Source organism: Rattus norvegicus, chromosome 10 (assembly GCF_036323735.1).
Source record: "Rattus norvegicus strain BN/NHsdMcwi chromosome 10, GRCr8, whole genome shotgun sequence".
Lineage (NCBI taxonomy): Eukaryota > Metazoa > Chordata > Mammalia > Rodentia > Muridae > Rattus > Rattus norvegicus.
The window spans coordinates 84,397,110-84,411,096 of record NC_086028.1 but is presented as its reverse complement, the minus strand read 5'-3'; the positions used below and the strand labels follow the sequence as shown (position 1 = coordinate 84,411,096).

General features: G+C 54.2%; 1 protein-coding gene and 1 long non-coding RNA gene across 8 annotated transcripts in view; one reads left to right on the top strand and one right to left on the bottom strand.

The window, feature by feature from the left end:
- Rara (retinoic acid receptor, alpha) overlaps positions 1-13,987 on the bottom strand; it is a 44,592-nt gene that overhangs the window by 13,275 nt on the left and 17,330 nt on the right. For 5 of the 7 annotated variants that reach the window (XM_063268421.1, XM_063268422.1, XM_063268423.1 and 2 more), the window contains 2 exons: positions 12,009-12,177; positions 8,927-9,476 (listed from right to left, as the gene is read on the bottom strand). In XM_063268421.1, the coding sequence (XP_063124491.1) occupies positions 8,927-9,104 (178 nt within the window). In that variant the 5' untranslated portion in view covers positions 9,105-9,476; positions 12,009-12,177. Of the gene's footprint in view, positions 1-8,926; positions 9,477-10,426; positions 10,816-12,008; positions 12,178-13,987 lie in introns of those variants that run through there. The other 2 variants (XM_039085219.2, XM_017597011.3) reach the window with 2 other exon arrangements.
- LOC120095181 (uncharacterized) lies at positions 82-5,236 on the top strand. The gene is made up of 4 exons (XR_010055795.1): positions 82-873; positions 3,246-3,486; positions 4,174-4,355; positions 4,827-5,236. It is a non-coding gene; the product is annotated as an uncharacterized LOC120095181 (long non-coding RNA).

Below are 13,987 nucleotides of genomic sequence, written 5' to 3'. Positions count from 1 at the left end.
GGGTCCCACTGCAGAGGGAGAGATGCAGGGATGCAAGGGCCTAAAGGCTGCACGTGGACCACGAGTTGTGGCAGCCTCGGAGAGGGAGCAGAGGCGGGAAAAGCGCTGTGCATAGAACCAGGTCGGGTATGGATAGCAGGGTGCACCGGGAGGCAGGACCGACGAGGAGAGAGCATCCTCCCCATCCCAGTTCTGGCACCCGGCCTCCCTAGTGCTTTTGGTCAATCCCCTGCTGGGCGAAGCAGCGGCGGGGAGGTGGGGTGGTCCTGGGGTCCTCCCCGTAAACACGCCCCCCACCCCCAGCCCCAGCTTCATTTGCCTAATGCAATGCGACTGAACTCTTGCTGAACTCGCCTGACGGCGCCTCACCTCCGGGTGACCCACCCACTGCTGCCCGTGACATCACCAGCTCGCCAACCCGCCCTCCGGGCTCGCCCACTGGCCCCCTTCTCGGTCCTGTCCAGCCCCAAAGTCCGAACAGGCGGGCAGTAAGCATAGGGCCCAGAGGCAGGTGGCCCAGCGTTAGAACCACAAACGCAGCGTGCTGGGTGTCCCGGGTGTGACATTGTGCAGCCTGGGTGCTGTGTCGGAATGAGACCTCTAGCTTGTGTCACTGTCTGTGACATCATGTGAGACTCCGGCTGCCGGCTCACTCGCCCGAAAACGACGCGGCAGAACTGAGCTGTTAGCACAAACACTAGCGGGGAGCTCTCCTCCCACACTCTGCGTGCTTCCGGCAAGCAAAGCTCCGCCCAGGGTGTCTCCCAGCCCGGGAACGAGGATGGGCCAGCCCAGGACAGATAAAAGGAGACTTCCAGCTGAACCACTTCCTCCCTAGGACAACTGTTTCAGTGGAAGAAAGGCCTGGGTTAGGTAGGTCCCTGGAAAGAAGAGATACCCAGAAAAGATCAGGGTGTCCTATTATATGTCCTCTTAAAAGCCTGATCTACATGTTAACCTTCTAGAAGCCAGTTTTTGTCCATATGTGAAGTCCAGAGGTCCGCATGCACTAACAAATGATCTATCTCCCAGCCCAAAGCCAACTTCTTCACAGTATGAGGTCATTTAATTCTCACAGCAACTCCCAAGAACCTTTACAGACAGGCCTGGAGGTACAAGACTATTATCCCAGCTATTTGGGAGACAGAGGCAAATGGGTCCCAAATCCAAAGGCAGTCCCAGCTAAAGAGCGAATCAACATTCTGGGCAACACAGTGAAATGGTGTAAAAGAAAAGAAAAAAAGGTTTTAAAAAAAAAAAAGGTGGGGTTGGGGATTTAGCTCAGTGGTAGAGCGCTTGCCTAGGAAGCGCAAGGCCCTGGGTTCGGTCCCCAGCTCCGAAAAAAAGAACCGAGGAAAAAAAAAAAAACAATGGTAAAAGAGCTTAGAGGGGGCACTGGGGATGTCTCCAAGCGGTTAAGGCAGCATGCAGTGCACACACCTGTGATCCCAGCAGGGGAAGGTGGAAGCAGGAGAAGCACAAGTTCTAGGGTCACCAGGTAGTGGTGGCCCACTCCTTTAATCCCAACACTTGGGAGGCAGAGGCAGTTGGAACTCTTGAGTTTGAGGCTGGCCCGGTCTACAAAGAAAGTTCCAGGATAGCCAGGCTACAAGGGGAAACCCTGTCTGGAAAAACCAAGGAAGGAAGGAAGGAAGGAAGGAAGGAAGGAAGGAAGAAGGAGCGAACAAACTCACTCTTGGGGCTGGAGAGATGGCTCAGATGTTAAGAGCACTGACTGCTCTTCCAGAGGTCCTGAGTTCAAATCCCAGCAACCACATGGTGGCTCACAACCATCAGTAATGGGATCCGATGCCATCTTCTGGTGTGTCTGAAGAGAGCAGCAGTGTACATACATACATACATACATACATACATACATGCATACATACAATAAATTTTAAAAAAAAAGAGGGACCTCTCAGCCACCCAAAGCTCATGTTCCTACTAAACCTGGTCAAACTAACCTGGATAAATTTCATTTTCTGACTGCCTTCCCATATGGCTGTCCTGGTGAGCCTGCCCTTAAGACTTGATGAAATGACAGAAAACAGGCAAATAAACCCACCATCACAAATATGTGTTTATGGACACACACTGCAAGCCGACAAGTGGTACTGTGACGCAACACAGTGTGTTCTTAAGGGAAATTAAGTTCAAGGGTCAGTGGATAACTCAAGGCAGGGACCCAAAGAAAGCTGAAGTTCAGGGCAAGGCAAAGAGGAGTGCTGATAGCCATGCGATGGTCTGACAGCCACAGATGGTGTTCGTCCTACCGACTGAAAGAAACCCACAAAGGGTGCAAAATAAGTCTCCAAAGGCAGTCAGTGGCACACGCCTTTGATTCAACACTCGGGAGACAGAGATGGGCAGCTCTCTGTGGGTTCCAGGCCAGCCTGGTGTACAGAGTGAGTTCTCGGACAGCCAGGGCTACATGAAGAAACCCTGTCTCAAAACAAAACAAAACAAAACAAAACACACATGCACACATACATAAAAGAAAACAGAAAGAAAAGTCCGTAGGAGAACATATAAAACCTGGCCAGCAGAGAGTAAGCTAAAGCCAGCCCAGACCAGATGGGTTTGTAGGCTTGAAGGTTAAGTAAAGGCGAGGCTAGATTCCATGATAGCACAAGAAGACCCTTCCAGGTTATGAAGAATGAGTTAGCAAGATGGCAAGAATGTCCAGTTAGAGACCAGGCATGCTAATGCACGCCTTCAATCCCAGCACTCAGGAGGCAGAGGCAGGCGGATCTATGAGTTTGACGCCAGCCTGGTCTACAGAGCTAGTTCCAGAACAACCAGGGGCTACACAGGAAAATCCTGTCTTAAAAAAAAAAGCAAAAAGAAAAAGAATGTCTGGTTGCAAGTCACTATGGTAATCCTACACACAGCAAAGGCTGGCTTAGCTTAAGCAGGGGTAATAGAGGAGGAGGAGGGTGGGCTCATTTTAAAATACCATCTCATTTATTGTGTATGCATGCTACAGCACGTGGGTGGGTGTCCGAGGACAATCTTCAAGGGGTGTGGTGATATACATACACCTTTAATCCCAGCACTTACGAGGTAGGTGCTGATGGACCTCTCTGAATTCCAGGCCAACCAGGGATGTGGTTGGGGTGTGTGTGTGTGTGTGTGTGTAAGCTGGAAAGAAACATCAACAGTTCAGGCCAATGGCTACTCTTCCAGAGGACCATGGTTCAATTCCCAGCACCCACATGGTGGCTCACAACCATTCCTAATTCCAGTTCTAGGCGATCCAACGACCTGAGACAGCAGAGAGTCTACTGACCGCAGGAGGGAAACTTCTGGACTCCCAAGAGAGGGCAGAGGCTTGCAAATGAAGGTCCAGGGCAAATGCGAGGCCTTGGCATGGACGCCCTTTATATTGATGCAGCTCCTGCGCCAGGGATGCGGTGGACCCTGTGTGCTCATAGCTTCAAGATGCAGAAGGAGCCTGAGACTCTCGTCCTTCATGGTCAGGCAAAGGTCTCACAAATAGCAAAAACTCAGTATAGAATTCGGAGAAGTAACTTTATGGTAGAAAGATGCAGACAGAGAGACAGACAGAGAGAGAGAATGTGAGCCACAGGCATTCAGAGGAGGGAGGAGACTGATGAGGATGGGAACATCTGTGAAGGATTCTGGGAGAATCCTCATTCGAGATCTCCGACTTTAAAAAAGAAAGAAAGAAAACCAAAGGTCCCTTGAAGGAGGGACAGGATTTCCGAAGCTAGACAGAAAGGCTGGGGTAAGGTGTCTGCTCTGGCAGCCATGAGGTCGAGATGCAGGTCAAGGAGGAACACAGTGTCCTGGGGGCCGTGACAGAAAGGAGGGAGGACTGAAAGGCTCTGGCCTGCAGCAGGAGCTGGGATCCTGGGTGGCAGTGGCTAGCAGGCTGTGGCCTCACCCTGCTCAGTCCCATCTCCCATTCCCAGCTCCCCCTCACCAGGGTTTTATGCTTAGCAAGCCTTTAGCAGGTGTGGGCTGAATCCTCATGGCTGCCACCGCCACCACCTCCAACCTGTGCCAAACAGGGCTCCCTCCTCTGCCCCAGGGACAGAGGGACGACATTAGGCTGTGTGCCAGACAGACATCAGGGCCTGATACAGGGTGGCCATCTCCAGGACAATACCCAGACCCACAACCCCCGCCCCACCCCCACTGCTCTTCAAGGTACTTGAAGCTACTGAAGGCCACAACCAACAAGCAGGTCACTGCGGCCTCACAGCAAGTGGCCTACCAGAGACAGACCAGAAGGGCAAAGAGATTCTGAGAAAGGTTCAGTGACCTGCCCAAGGCTGCACCAGCAGAGCTGACTTGAAAGATTTTTGGCCCTGGAGCAAGTAGGGAAGCAGGTATTCGACTTTAAGCTGAATGACACTTTCAGCAACTTGGGGTCCAGCTGGGCAGGGGAGGACCTGAGTCACTAATGCTACCACTACCAGGGCAAAGGGACCCCCAGTCTATACTGACTACAGAGGGGTAGGAAGATACTGTTCTAACATTATTTGGAGGTTCCCAATTCCTCTTTTTACTGATGCTACCCTGCGCGCGTGTGTGCGCGCGCGCGCGCATACACACACACACACACCACCCTCAACACATATACAAAGGCTGCACTGGCACGGCCCCATGGCACACACATCCCTTGGCAAGAGGTTGGTAAGAGGTGGATATAATGCCTGAGGCCCTGACAGGCCTAAGAGGAAGACAGGCTTCCTTCCCTGTGTCCCCTCCCCAGTCTGTGCTGGAATCCTACCCTGAGAGAGCCTCCTGGAAGACAGATAGTCAGGGAACTTTATTTTCAATGAAAACCCCCTGTGTAGGTCTTTTGGCTGACTCTGCATTTTGGACCCCCAAGCAAGACTCTACACCTAGGCAGTACCCGCCTCCTCCAGGTCGTCCATCCTATTGTGCCGGGTGTGAACCAGCAAGGAAGAACGGTCAAGTCTGCAAGCCTCAGGAAGTAGCAGAGCAAGGGATGAAGAGACAGGCACACCCCCTCCTCCTTCCTCTGGGCTTCCTTCCCAGGTTCCCCTAGGCCTGGGCTCCCGAGGCAGGGAGGGGGAGGGGAACACATCCCCATATCTAGACAAGAACCCAGCCAACGAGTAGAAGGAAAATCTGTTACCACCCTTTGAGGTTCCTGTCCTAACTCCTCTATTGATTGCTTCCAACTTCCCTGCCCCCCGCGTCACAAATTGCAACAAAATATGAATAACAACTATGGCTTTTACACTCTGTTCCTTCGGAGTCTGTCGGGGATGGGGGGGGAGGAGGGAAGTGGCGGCTGCTGCCGAGTTCTGCAAGCTCACAGACTGCTAGAGGGCAGAGTAGGGTTGGGTGGGGGTGTGAACAGATTGTGTCCACGGCTTCTAGGACAGGATGGAGATCTTCCCTGGGCCCTCTTATCTTTCCAGTCTCAAAACCCAACACGGAGGAGGGGGCGGCCGGGGGTGAGGGGTGGCCTTGTCTGCGCCCCCTACTGGGGGTGGGGAGTCAGAGGCAGGGTTTCAAGATTCAACAATGATTCAACAATGGTGGTGATAAGGCCCCAATAATCTCTACCGGCCCCAGAATGTCCCCCACAGTCTCCTCCTAAAGCTGCCTATCTGGGTGGCAGGCCAAGGGCCTGATTGACAGCTCCCAGGATGGTTCTGCTGTACTCTGGCTTTCTCTGCCCTCCTCTATACACGAGTACAAGGTGACTGACTCCACTGAAACAGTCCAGATGGTTTTGTGTTTTTTTAAGGCGCAGATAATGTCCCTACCCACAGTAGGTTCTCACCAGGCTCCCATTCTACTGGGTCACATGCCAGGCACACACCAAGTGTCCTCCCGGATGAGTTCGCCTCACTTGGCCCTCTTAGGTATCTGGTAATGCCCCTGTGTTACAGACCAGGAAACAAAGCCAGGGGATCGACGCGGAAGTGACACAGGTGTCGACATTTTCACCCCTGAAGCCCAAGGAATTCCAAAGGTGCAGAAGCCAATGAGCTTCACCCCTGGGCCCTCAGGCCTGGAGACACAAGAACATTAGAGGCGGAGCTCTTCTTTTCCCCAGCGCATTATGAAGGCCAAACCCCTCTGAAGCCCTCACACCAGGAGGCCTCTGCCCTAAATCAGGCCTGCCCACCCCCACCCCCCAGCCCGACTGACGTTCCCCTCCCCAGCTCAGGATTTGATTCTCTGCAAACACACTGGTTTCACCCAGTATACACAAGCCATTAACCACCCCCTTCTCAGCCCTGACCCCCTCCTCCCAAAGAACACACAACCCTGACCCTCCTCACCAGAGAAGCTCAAACCTCCACAGTAAACAGGCTTCGGGGGGCCAAGCGCCAAAGGGACAGGAGTCTTGTGCTATCTCTCAGGCCTCCACCCTGGTTCCCAAGGAGACTCCCAGTAGGACAATACCTAGCTCTCCCCACAGTGACCTGGAGAGGCCTCGGCCCTCCCACAGGTCACCTGCTCTCTGAAGAGTACATACAACACACCTAAGGTGCGACCTTGCAAGAGGCCCAGGCAGGGGAGCCCATCTCCACAGCTATGTGCTGTGTGCGACTGGAGCAGGCAGCCTGGAAGGTCACCAGGGCATCGAATCACTGCTGCGAGCAGAGATGGAAGAGAAGACCTTGCTTCTCACCTCCAGGAACTCCCTGACCCCGTGGCCTAGTCCTGAGGGCTAGAAAGCTGTAAAACTTTCAGCTGTTTCCAGGCACCAGGAGCCCTGAAGGAGACGGTTGTCTCAGACCCAAGGCATCTGGTCCCTGGTCCTAGAAGGTGCTCAGAGGCTGGGGAAAAGAGAGGTAGAGACTGTTGTTGTTTACTAGGAGAGGGGGAGGGGTGGGAAACCCACAAGCTCACAGAGGATGGGGCAGGAAGAGGGCATTGCCTAACCTGGGTGGAGAAAGCCAAAGAAGGGTGCCATTTGCCCGAAAAATGGGTACTCCACCCTAGAAGTAGGTTACCAGGGTGGGGGCTCACCCCACCCACCTCTAAGAAAGAGGAAGGAGCTTGCAACACTCAGGGGGAGGGCAGAGAATTTATTTTTCCTCTCATAGTGTCAGATCCTAAATCCCCCCCCCACAAGCCTTCCAGTGAGTCAGGTTCATCTGTCCAGCCCCCTGTGACGTAGCTTGGAGGACTCCCTAATTCCTCTCCTCCTCTCCTCTCCTTCCTCTTTGGTTTGTTTTTGTTTGGTTCTGTTTTTCAAGACAGGGTTGCTCTGCATAGCCCTGGCTGTCCTCGAACTTGGTCTGTAGACCCGGCTAGCCTTATACTTAGAGCTCCTCCACCTGCTTCTGCCTCCGGGGCAAAAGGCATCCTCCGCTACCACCACCAACACCCTCTTTCCTTTCTGTCTGAAAATCCCACCCTCAAAGAAAGTATAATTCTTCCAGCTTCTGGGATGGCCGACAATGTGAGCTCTCACTCCCTTCAAATGCAGGGAACATTTTTATGAAGGTGTCCTCGCCCAATCACCAGTGACTCTGAGCCCCAGAGGTTGCTCTCCTCATTAGCACAGACACCAGAAAACCAGAGCACAGTAGGGGATTCTCAGACTCTCCTGTGTAAGGTGGAGAGGAAAAAAGGCAGAGAGAAAGGTGGAGGCTTGGAGGCTTACGGAAACTGAGGTAGCACTTGTCCACTCCCTAGCCTACAGCATAAAGGACTGAAGCCTTAAAGGCTCATGGGCATTGACTACCTGCTCCTGAGGGCTGGTTGCGCCTGGAAGGGAGGGGGCTGCGACAAAGCCAAAGGCGGTGATCCAGGAAGCAATGGTGGCTGTGGGCAGACAGCCAGTTGTGGGCAGTGAGGCGCCCAGCCAGAGCCTGCCCCAGGGACAAAGAGACTCCCTGGCTCTGGGGAAAGAGCGCTGCCCCCACACCAAGAAGGGGGCACTGACCCAACCCAGCCAGGCACGCAGGGCAGTGGTGCCAGGCAGCTTGCCAGTGGCTGTGGGAGGGGCAGTGGGTGCCAGGCAGGGTGCTCTGTCCCTGCCAACCAGGAGAGGTGGGACACGTTTCCCAGGTCAGCAGCTGACCAGCCAGCCAGCCGGCCAGCCAGCCATGGCCGGCTCTGCTGCTTCCACTCCCTCCAGCCCCGGGCTGGGCCCAGATCCCTCCTCCAAGGCTCTGGCCTGGAGCCCAGCTAGGCCCTGGGGGCCAGAGTTACTGTAAGCGGCCTGGCAGGCCCCAAGGCTGGACTTTGCCAGCTGGCCCTAGCCACCGCCACCTCCCACTACCTGGCTTGACCAGCTAGGGAAGGGCACTAAGACCCCCGCCCGGCTAACGAGGACCCTCGTGGTGGAGGGGAGAGGCAGAAAACACGAGCCCTGCCAAGCCTGTGAATGTGTCCAAGGCCAGAGTCCAGGCAGAAAGCCCCCATGGAGTCCCTCCCTGTCCTTCTGGGGCGGGGGAGTTGGCAGGGGGCGAGCAAGGGCCCCAGCTGTGCTGGGCTGCCCTGGACTGTGTCTTGAAGCCCTTTCCCTCAGAGTACTGGGAGGGAAGGGGGGGTGCGTGGAGGTGGGGGTTCATGCTCACTGTGTAGGGCTGTCATTTCCACCAAACAACGTTGAGAGGTTTGTTTATCCACCTCAGCCACTGCATCCATTCCCCCTCAGAGCTATTTATAATGCACTCAATAGCATAGCACCAGGGACACAGAGACAAAGGGGGACAATGACATGGGAAGAGACAAAATGGTTTCACCTCTCCTCTACACCCAGTATTAAAACCACCGATTGGCTTGCGGACTTTCTTCAGGCCCCACCCCACCCAATACACACAATGGTCACCCCGGGTCTAGAAAAGACCTTGCCACGCATCGTGTCTCGAGCAGAACAGATGTGTCCAGGAGCCCAAATCCAGAGGCTGGCCACCCTCCACACTCCCTTCCCCCAAGCCTCCCCACGCAGACTTACTGGCTGGGGACGGTGTGCTGTAGCCGCTAACTGGGAGCTGATGCTGGAGGCTGGTGAGAGCGCCTGGTGGGGAGAGTCCACCCAGCATAGGGGGGAAGAAGAAGGCGTAGGGGGGTACTGGGTACCCATTGAGGTGCCCGCCCCCAGGTGTCGGGCAGGAACTGCTATTGCTGGCCATGCCAAGCGGCCACAGTCAGAAGGGCAGGCAGACAGTCTGACAGGCAGCTGTGATGGGTTTCACGCAGTCTCTCTTCCTCGGGGCATGAGGCCTGGGCCCAGAGGGGGTTTGGGTGGTCAGCCCACCCCCACCCCCTTCTGTCCCTGGAGCAGCAGTCCCAAGTTAGTCAACTTCAGCCTTCTGGAGCCCCCTCCCTAGCCAGGGGGGCCAGGTGGGTTGGGGGATGTCCCAAGAGTCTGTCCTTTGGTTAAGCAGTCCTGGGAGCTGACACTTTTGTAGGAAGGTCCAGAGCTGGTCTTCAGGGTATCAAAAAGGATGGCACTCCCAGAAGGGCCCCAGCTAGGTGGCTGGGGGGAGGCATGTCCTGTGATGCTGCAGAGAGAGGAAAGACACAGGTAAGTGGGCACTGAGCAGGCACACGGGATTCCCCACAGCGCTCCCCAACCTGGGCAGCCAGAGATTTTCCTGTGGCACCCAGCTGAGCAGACACCTGGCACCATGCCTGGCTGGCAGCGCCAGCCTAGGACCAGGGCCCAGACACTGCTGGGGACGGCAGGACAGCACAACCGGGCTGGGAATATGGGGACAGGACCCAGAGTACAGGATGGCCTCTCACCCAGAATGCTTGGGAAAGGGTCCACAGTGTAACCCCAAAGATCCCTGCAGCTGAGGCAGGCAGCTGCCTCTCCTTCCCCCCCAGTGTGGGTTACCTGAGGTCAAGACACAGAGAACGTGTGCTGGCAGGGAGGGGGGGAACGCCGCTTCCCTAAAACATTGGCACTTCTCAGAAAAATGACTCCTAAGCTAGGGGGGCCTCTCTTACACCACTTCCCCCCTTAAACCTGGCATCCCAGGCCAGTCTGTCCCTCCCTTGAGGAGGAGAGACCCAATTCTATGCATTCAGGGAAATGGATCTCCAGGTCTCCTAGGCAACATCTCCAATGCAGAACAGTACAGTAGTCCTGGGAAGACCTATGTCAGGAAGACAAGGCTTGCCCAGGACGGAAGTTCCCAGCAAGAGAGACGAAGTTCAGACTTCATCGGACTTCCATCTGTAAAAGCAATACATGGGGGTGGTGGGCTGGTGGGTGGACAGGAGATGCACTAGCAGCCGCTCCCCTCACCAGCGTATGCAGATCCACATCCCACTGGAACAACTGAGGCCAGAGATTATACACGGGCAGCCCGTGGGGTAGGTGCACAGCTGTGACCTACAGACTCCCTGACTCAGCCAGGTAGGCAGAAGCAGGGCAGAGAGGAAGAAGGAGAGAGCTGAGGACTTTTCAAGCCTGTTTGAATATAGATTAGACATGAACACATACCCACGTGTATGTGTGTGGATGGATGGACGGACGGATGGACAGAGAGAGGAAACACAAAAATAATCACAGCCAATCAAAACCAGCTGTTTACTTCCTTCCGTTCTCCTGTCAGGTGCTGGTCCCGGGAACGCTCTCGAATGTCCACACACTAGGCTGACTGTGACTGGTCAGCTAACAGACACCAGGGATTTGGTTCTGTTGGTAAACAACCTGCTACAAAAATAACGGGGCCTAATTTTGGATACCCAGCCACCCTGTAAAAAGTCAGGCCCAGTGGCACACACCAGTACTCTCAGTGCAGGAGAGGCAAAGCCAGGAGGATTCCCGAGGTTTGCCGGCCGGCCAGACTAACTCAATCGGTGAGCTCCAGGTTTGCTCAGAGACACTATCTCAAAAATTAATAAGATAGAGAGCTATTGAGAGAGGCACCCAATCCCAGCAGCGTCTGGTCTCCACACATACACGCGTGTACACGCACAGGCGACACACACACACACACACACACACACACACACACACACACACACACACGCCAGGTAAGAAGTACTGGCTGGGAATATGTAGGAATGAATCCGCACGCTGCTGGTGGAAGTGGCAAATGCTACAACTGCTTTTTTTTTTTTTGGAGCTGGGGACCGAACCCAGGGCCTTGCACTTCCTAGGTAAGCGCTCTACCACTGAGCTAAATCCCCAGCCCCGCTACAACTGCTTTGCAGCACAGCTAGGTGGGTTCCTCAAAAACTCAAGCATGGCGCTAGGGCATAGAGCAAGTCCACCCTTCGGTGTCCACCCAGAAAACAAGACCGAGGCCGTCAGGCACAAAAGTGCTTGTGTGGTAAATGTTCAAAGCAGGAGCACCAACCATGACTGGGCAGTGAAACGAACCCCGATGTCTATCAATGGGCAACAGATAATAAAATGTTAGAAACACTGACACTAGATTAACACCAGATTCTTTCTGGGCCAGAGGGGGGCGGGGGTGGAGAGGGGAGGGGAGAGACACAAGGAGCTGACACAATAACATGGCCCAAGCCCTGAGAACAGTAGAGTTGCCAAAGACCGTATGTTGTATGATTCCATTTCTAAGAACGTTCAGGAGAAGCAGATCTGCATGCATAGATTTGTGGTTACTAGGAACTGGGGTGTGAATGTGAGGGAAATGAGAAGTAACTGCTCGTGGTAGGGGAGGGAGCTCTTGGGGTGGTGTCTTAAAAGCGATAGTGGGTGCATGATTCCAAGTGCATGAAAACCATGCAGCTGCACGATGCTTGTCTTTCTGGCTTCTTTTTGAGAAAGGTCTCGCGGTATTAAATCGTTCAGGCTGACCGGAACTTGCAATCCCTCTGCCTCAACATCCAGGGCACTGGAATTACAAGTGTGCACCAGCCACTCTTGGGCTTAAGACTGTATGCTTTAGTGGATGTGATTGGTTGTAGTTAATATCTCAGTAAAACTCTTAGGGGAGAGAGGGAGAGGGGAAGAGAGGGGGACAGGCAGAGAGGGAGAGAAAGAGCATGCCCTAAAGAACTGTCCCTTTCCAACACTCTCCCTCCATCCTTAACACCGAAAATTTAGGACATACCAGGTTCCAAGCTCCAAGCTCCGGGCTTAAGCTTGGAGACTGGGGGATGCATATATAAGCAGCATTTGGCTGGGGACCAGGATGAGGATGGGGTCAGTTCTTGCCAAGGCCACTGTGGAAGAATACTGTGTCCTCTGTTGACTGTCCCAGCCTGTGTCTTCTCTGTCAACTGAGGAAGACAGGGAGAAAGGGGGCAGGTAGTGGCCAGCAGGTAGTAGAAACAACAGCTCCCTCTGGAATGAAATCTAAGCTGTGTTAAAAGACCAGGATCTCTATTGAAATTCCTCACACCAACCACTGGGCCTCAATCCTGAGAGAGGCATCTCCTTCCCTTCACAGGCTGATGACTCACGTCAGAGAAGCAAGGGAGGAGGGGACACTTGTAGAGCCAGCTGCCTCTGACCCCAGTCCCTCATGAGATTCTATTCAACAGGGACAGGAGCTGAAGAACCAGGCATGAGGAAGAGGGCTGGTTGACCTCATCAACAAGTGTCTACCCTTGGATCCCTGCACAGACACCGCACACACTTGCAGAAACCCACACATACAGGCCAACGGAAGGCACCTGGGTGGGCAAGAGCACACCTGCTGCCCTCGTCTGTCCAGGCAAGCATACGAACAGAGGCAGCCTAGGGAGAGCACCTCTCCACTCCTGGGCCCAAGCACACAATGAGTACAGTTCAGGACCTGTGTGCAGGGGCTGTGCACACTCTGAGGAGATATACAACTGTCACCTTACAGTCTCTCAAAGTCCATGCTTTGTTCCCAGCCCCCACACAGCCTACTGGACCCTGGCCTTCTTCTCATACTAGGGGACGCTTCTGGGCTCTCTCTGTGAGCCATCTCCTATGCTGTGCCCTCCCCTCCCCACCCCATACCAACATATCCCAGGATTCCTCAACCCTCCTGTGGATTCATGTCTACACGGAGGCGTACTTCCTTCCATACAGGTGAGGCCTAAGAAGCAGCTGACCAGAGAGAGGCCAACCAGAACCATGGCTGAAGCCAGAAAGCTGCTCACTCCAAACCCCAGGCATCCTGACCTGGCTTTTGAGGGGGAGGAGGGATGGGTGATACTTAGCTTTGACTTTTGAGGCCCAGTCTTTCATATTCTAGAATCCAGCTTTGCCCACAGAGAAGACTGATGATATCTACCTTACAACATGCCTCGTCAAGTCTCTCCCTGAAGAGGTTAAAACTGGATCGGGCTTCAAACTACCGGCCTACCCCAAACACACACCTCCAGGGAAGGGTCTGGAAGGCCTCAGCTCCTCTAGTAACTGACCCAGCTGGGCCTAAAATTCAGTACAAAGCTGTTCAGCTCCCTGACAGAGGAGGAAGGGCTCTCCAGTGAGGGCAGGGACAAAGGTCACGGAAATGGGCCATGGGCCAGGCTGACCAGGGATGAGGGATAGGCAAGGGAGATGGGGTGGAGCTTGGAAGGTCCTTTGGGAGCCATGACCCTCACAACGATGCCTGGGCCCTGGCCCCTTGTACCCAGGCAAGAGAGTTTAAACCAGCATCAAAGAGGGAAAACAAGTTACCCACACCTAACCTCCACCCTCTGCCAGCAACCTCCACTGTTTCACAGACGCCCTGCCATTAGAGAGAAAACCACAGACCTGGGCCTCCAATCCACTAAGCCCAGCAGAAAAAAAAGGGGTGGGAGGCATGTTGCCGGCCACGCATCACCTCCTTACTAGGTCCTTTAATCCCTCCAAGTTATCTGAATCTCTTGCACACGCGCGCGCGCGCGCACACACACACACACACACACTTTGTGCACCACACTCTTAGAGTTTCACACTTTAGAAACAAACAAACCAAAAGGAAAAAAAAAATAAGAGAGCTGCGTGCGGCTGCCAGGAAGATGGGAGAGAAAAACCCGGAGGTCTGAAGGGTCAAATCTCAGCTCTGCCACTCTGGGTGACCTTAGGCAAGTGGCTTAACCTCTCTAAGCATGTTTACTTGCCGGTGAA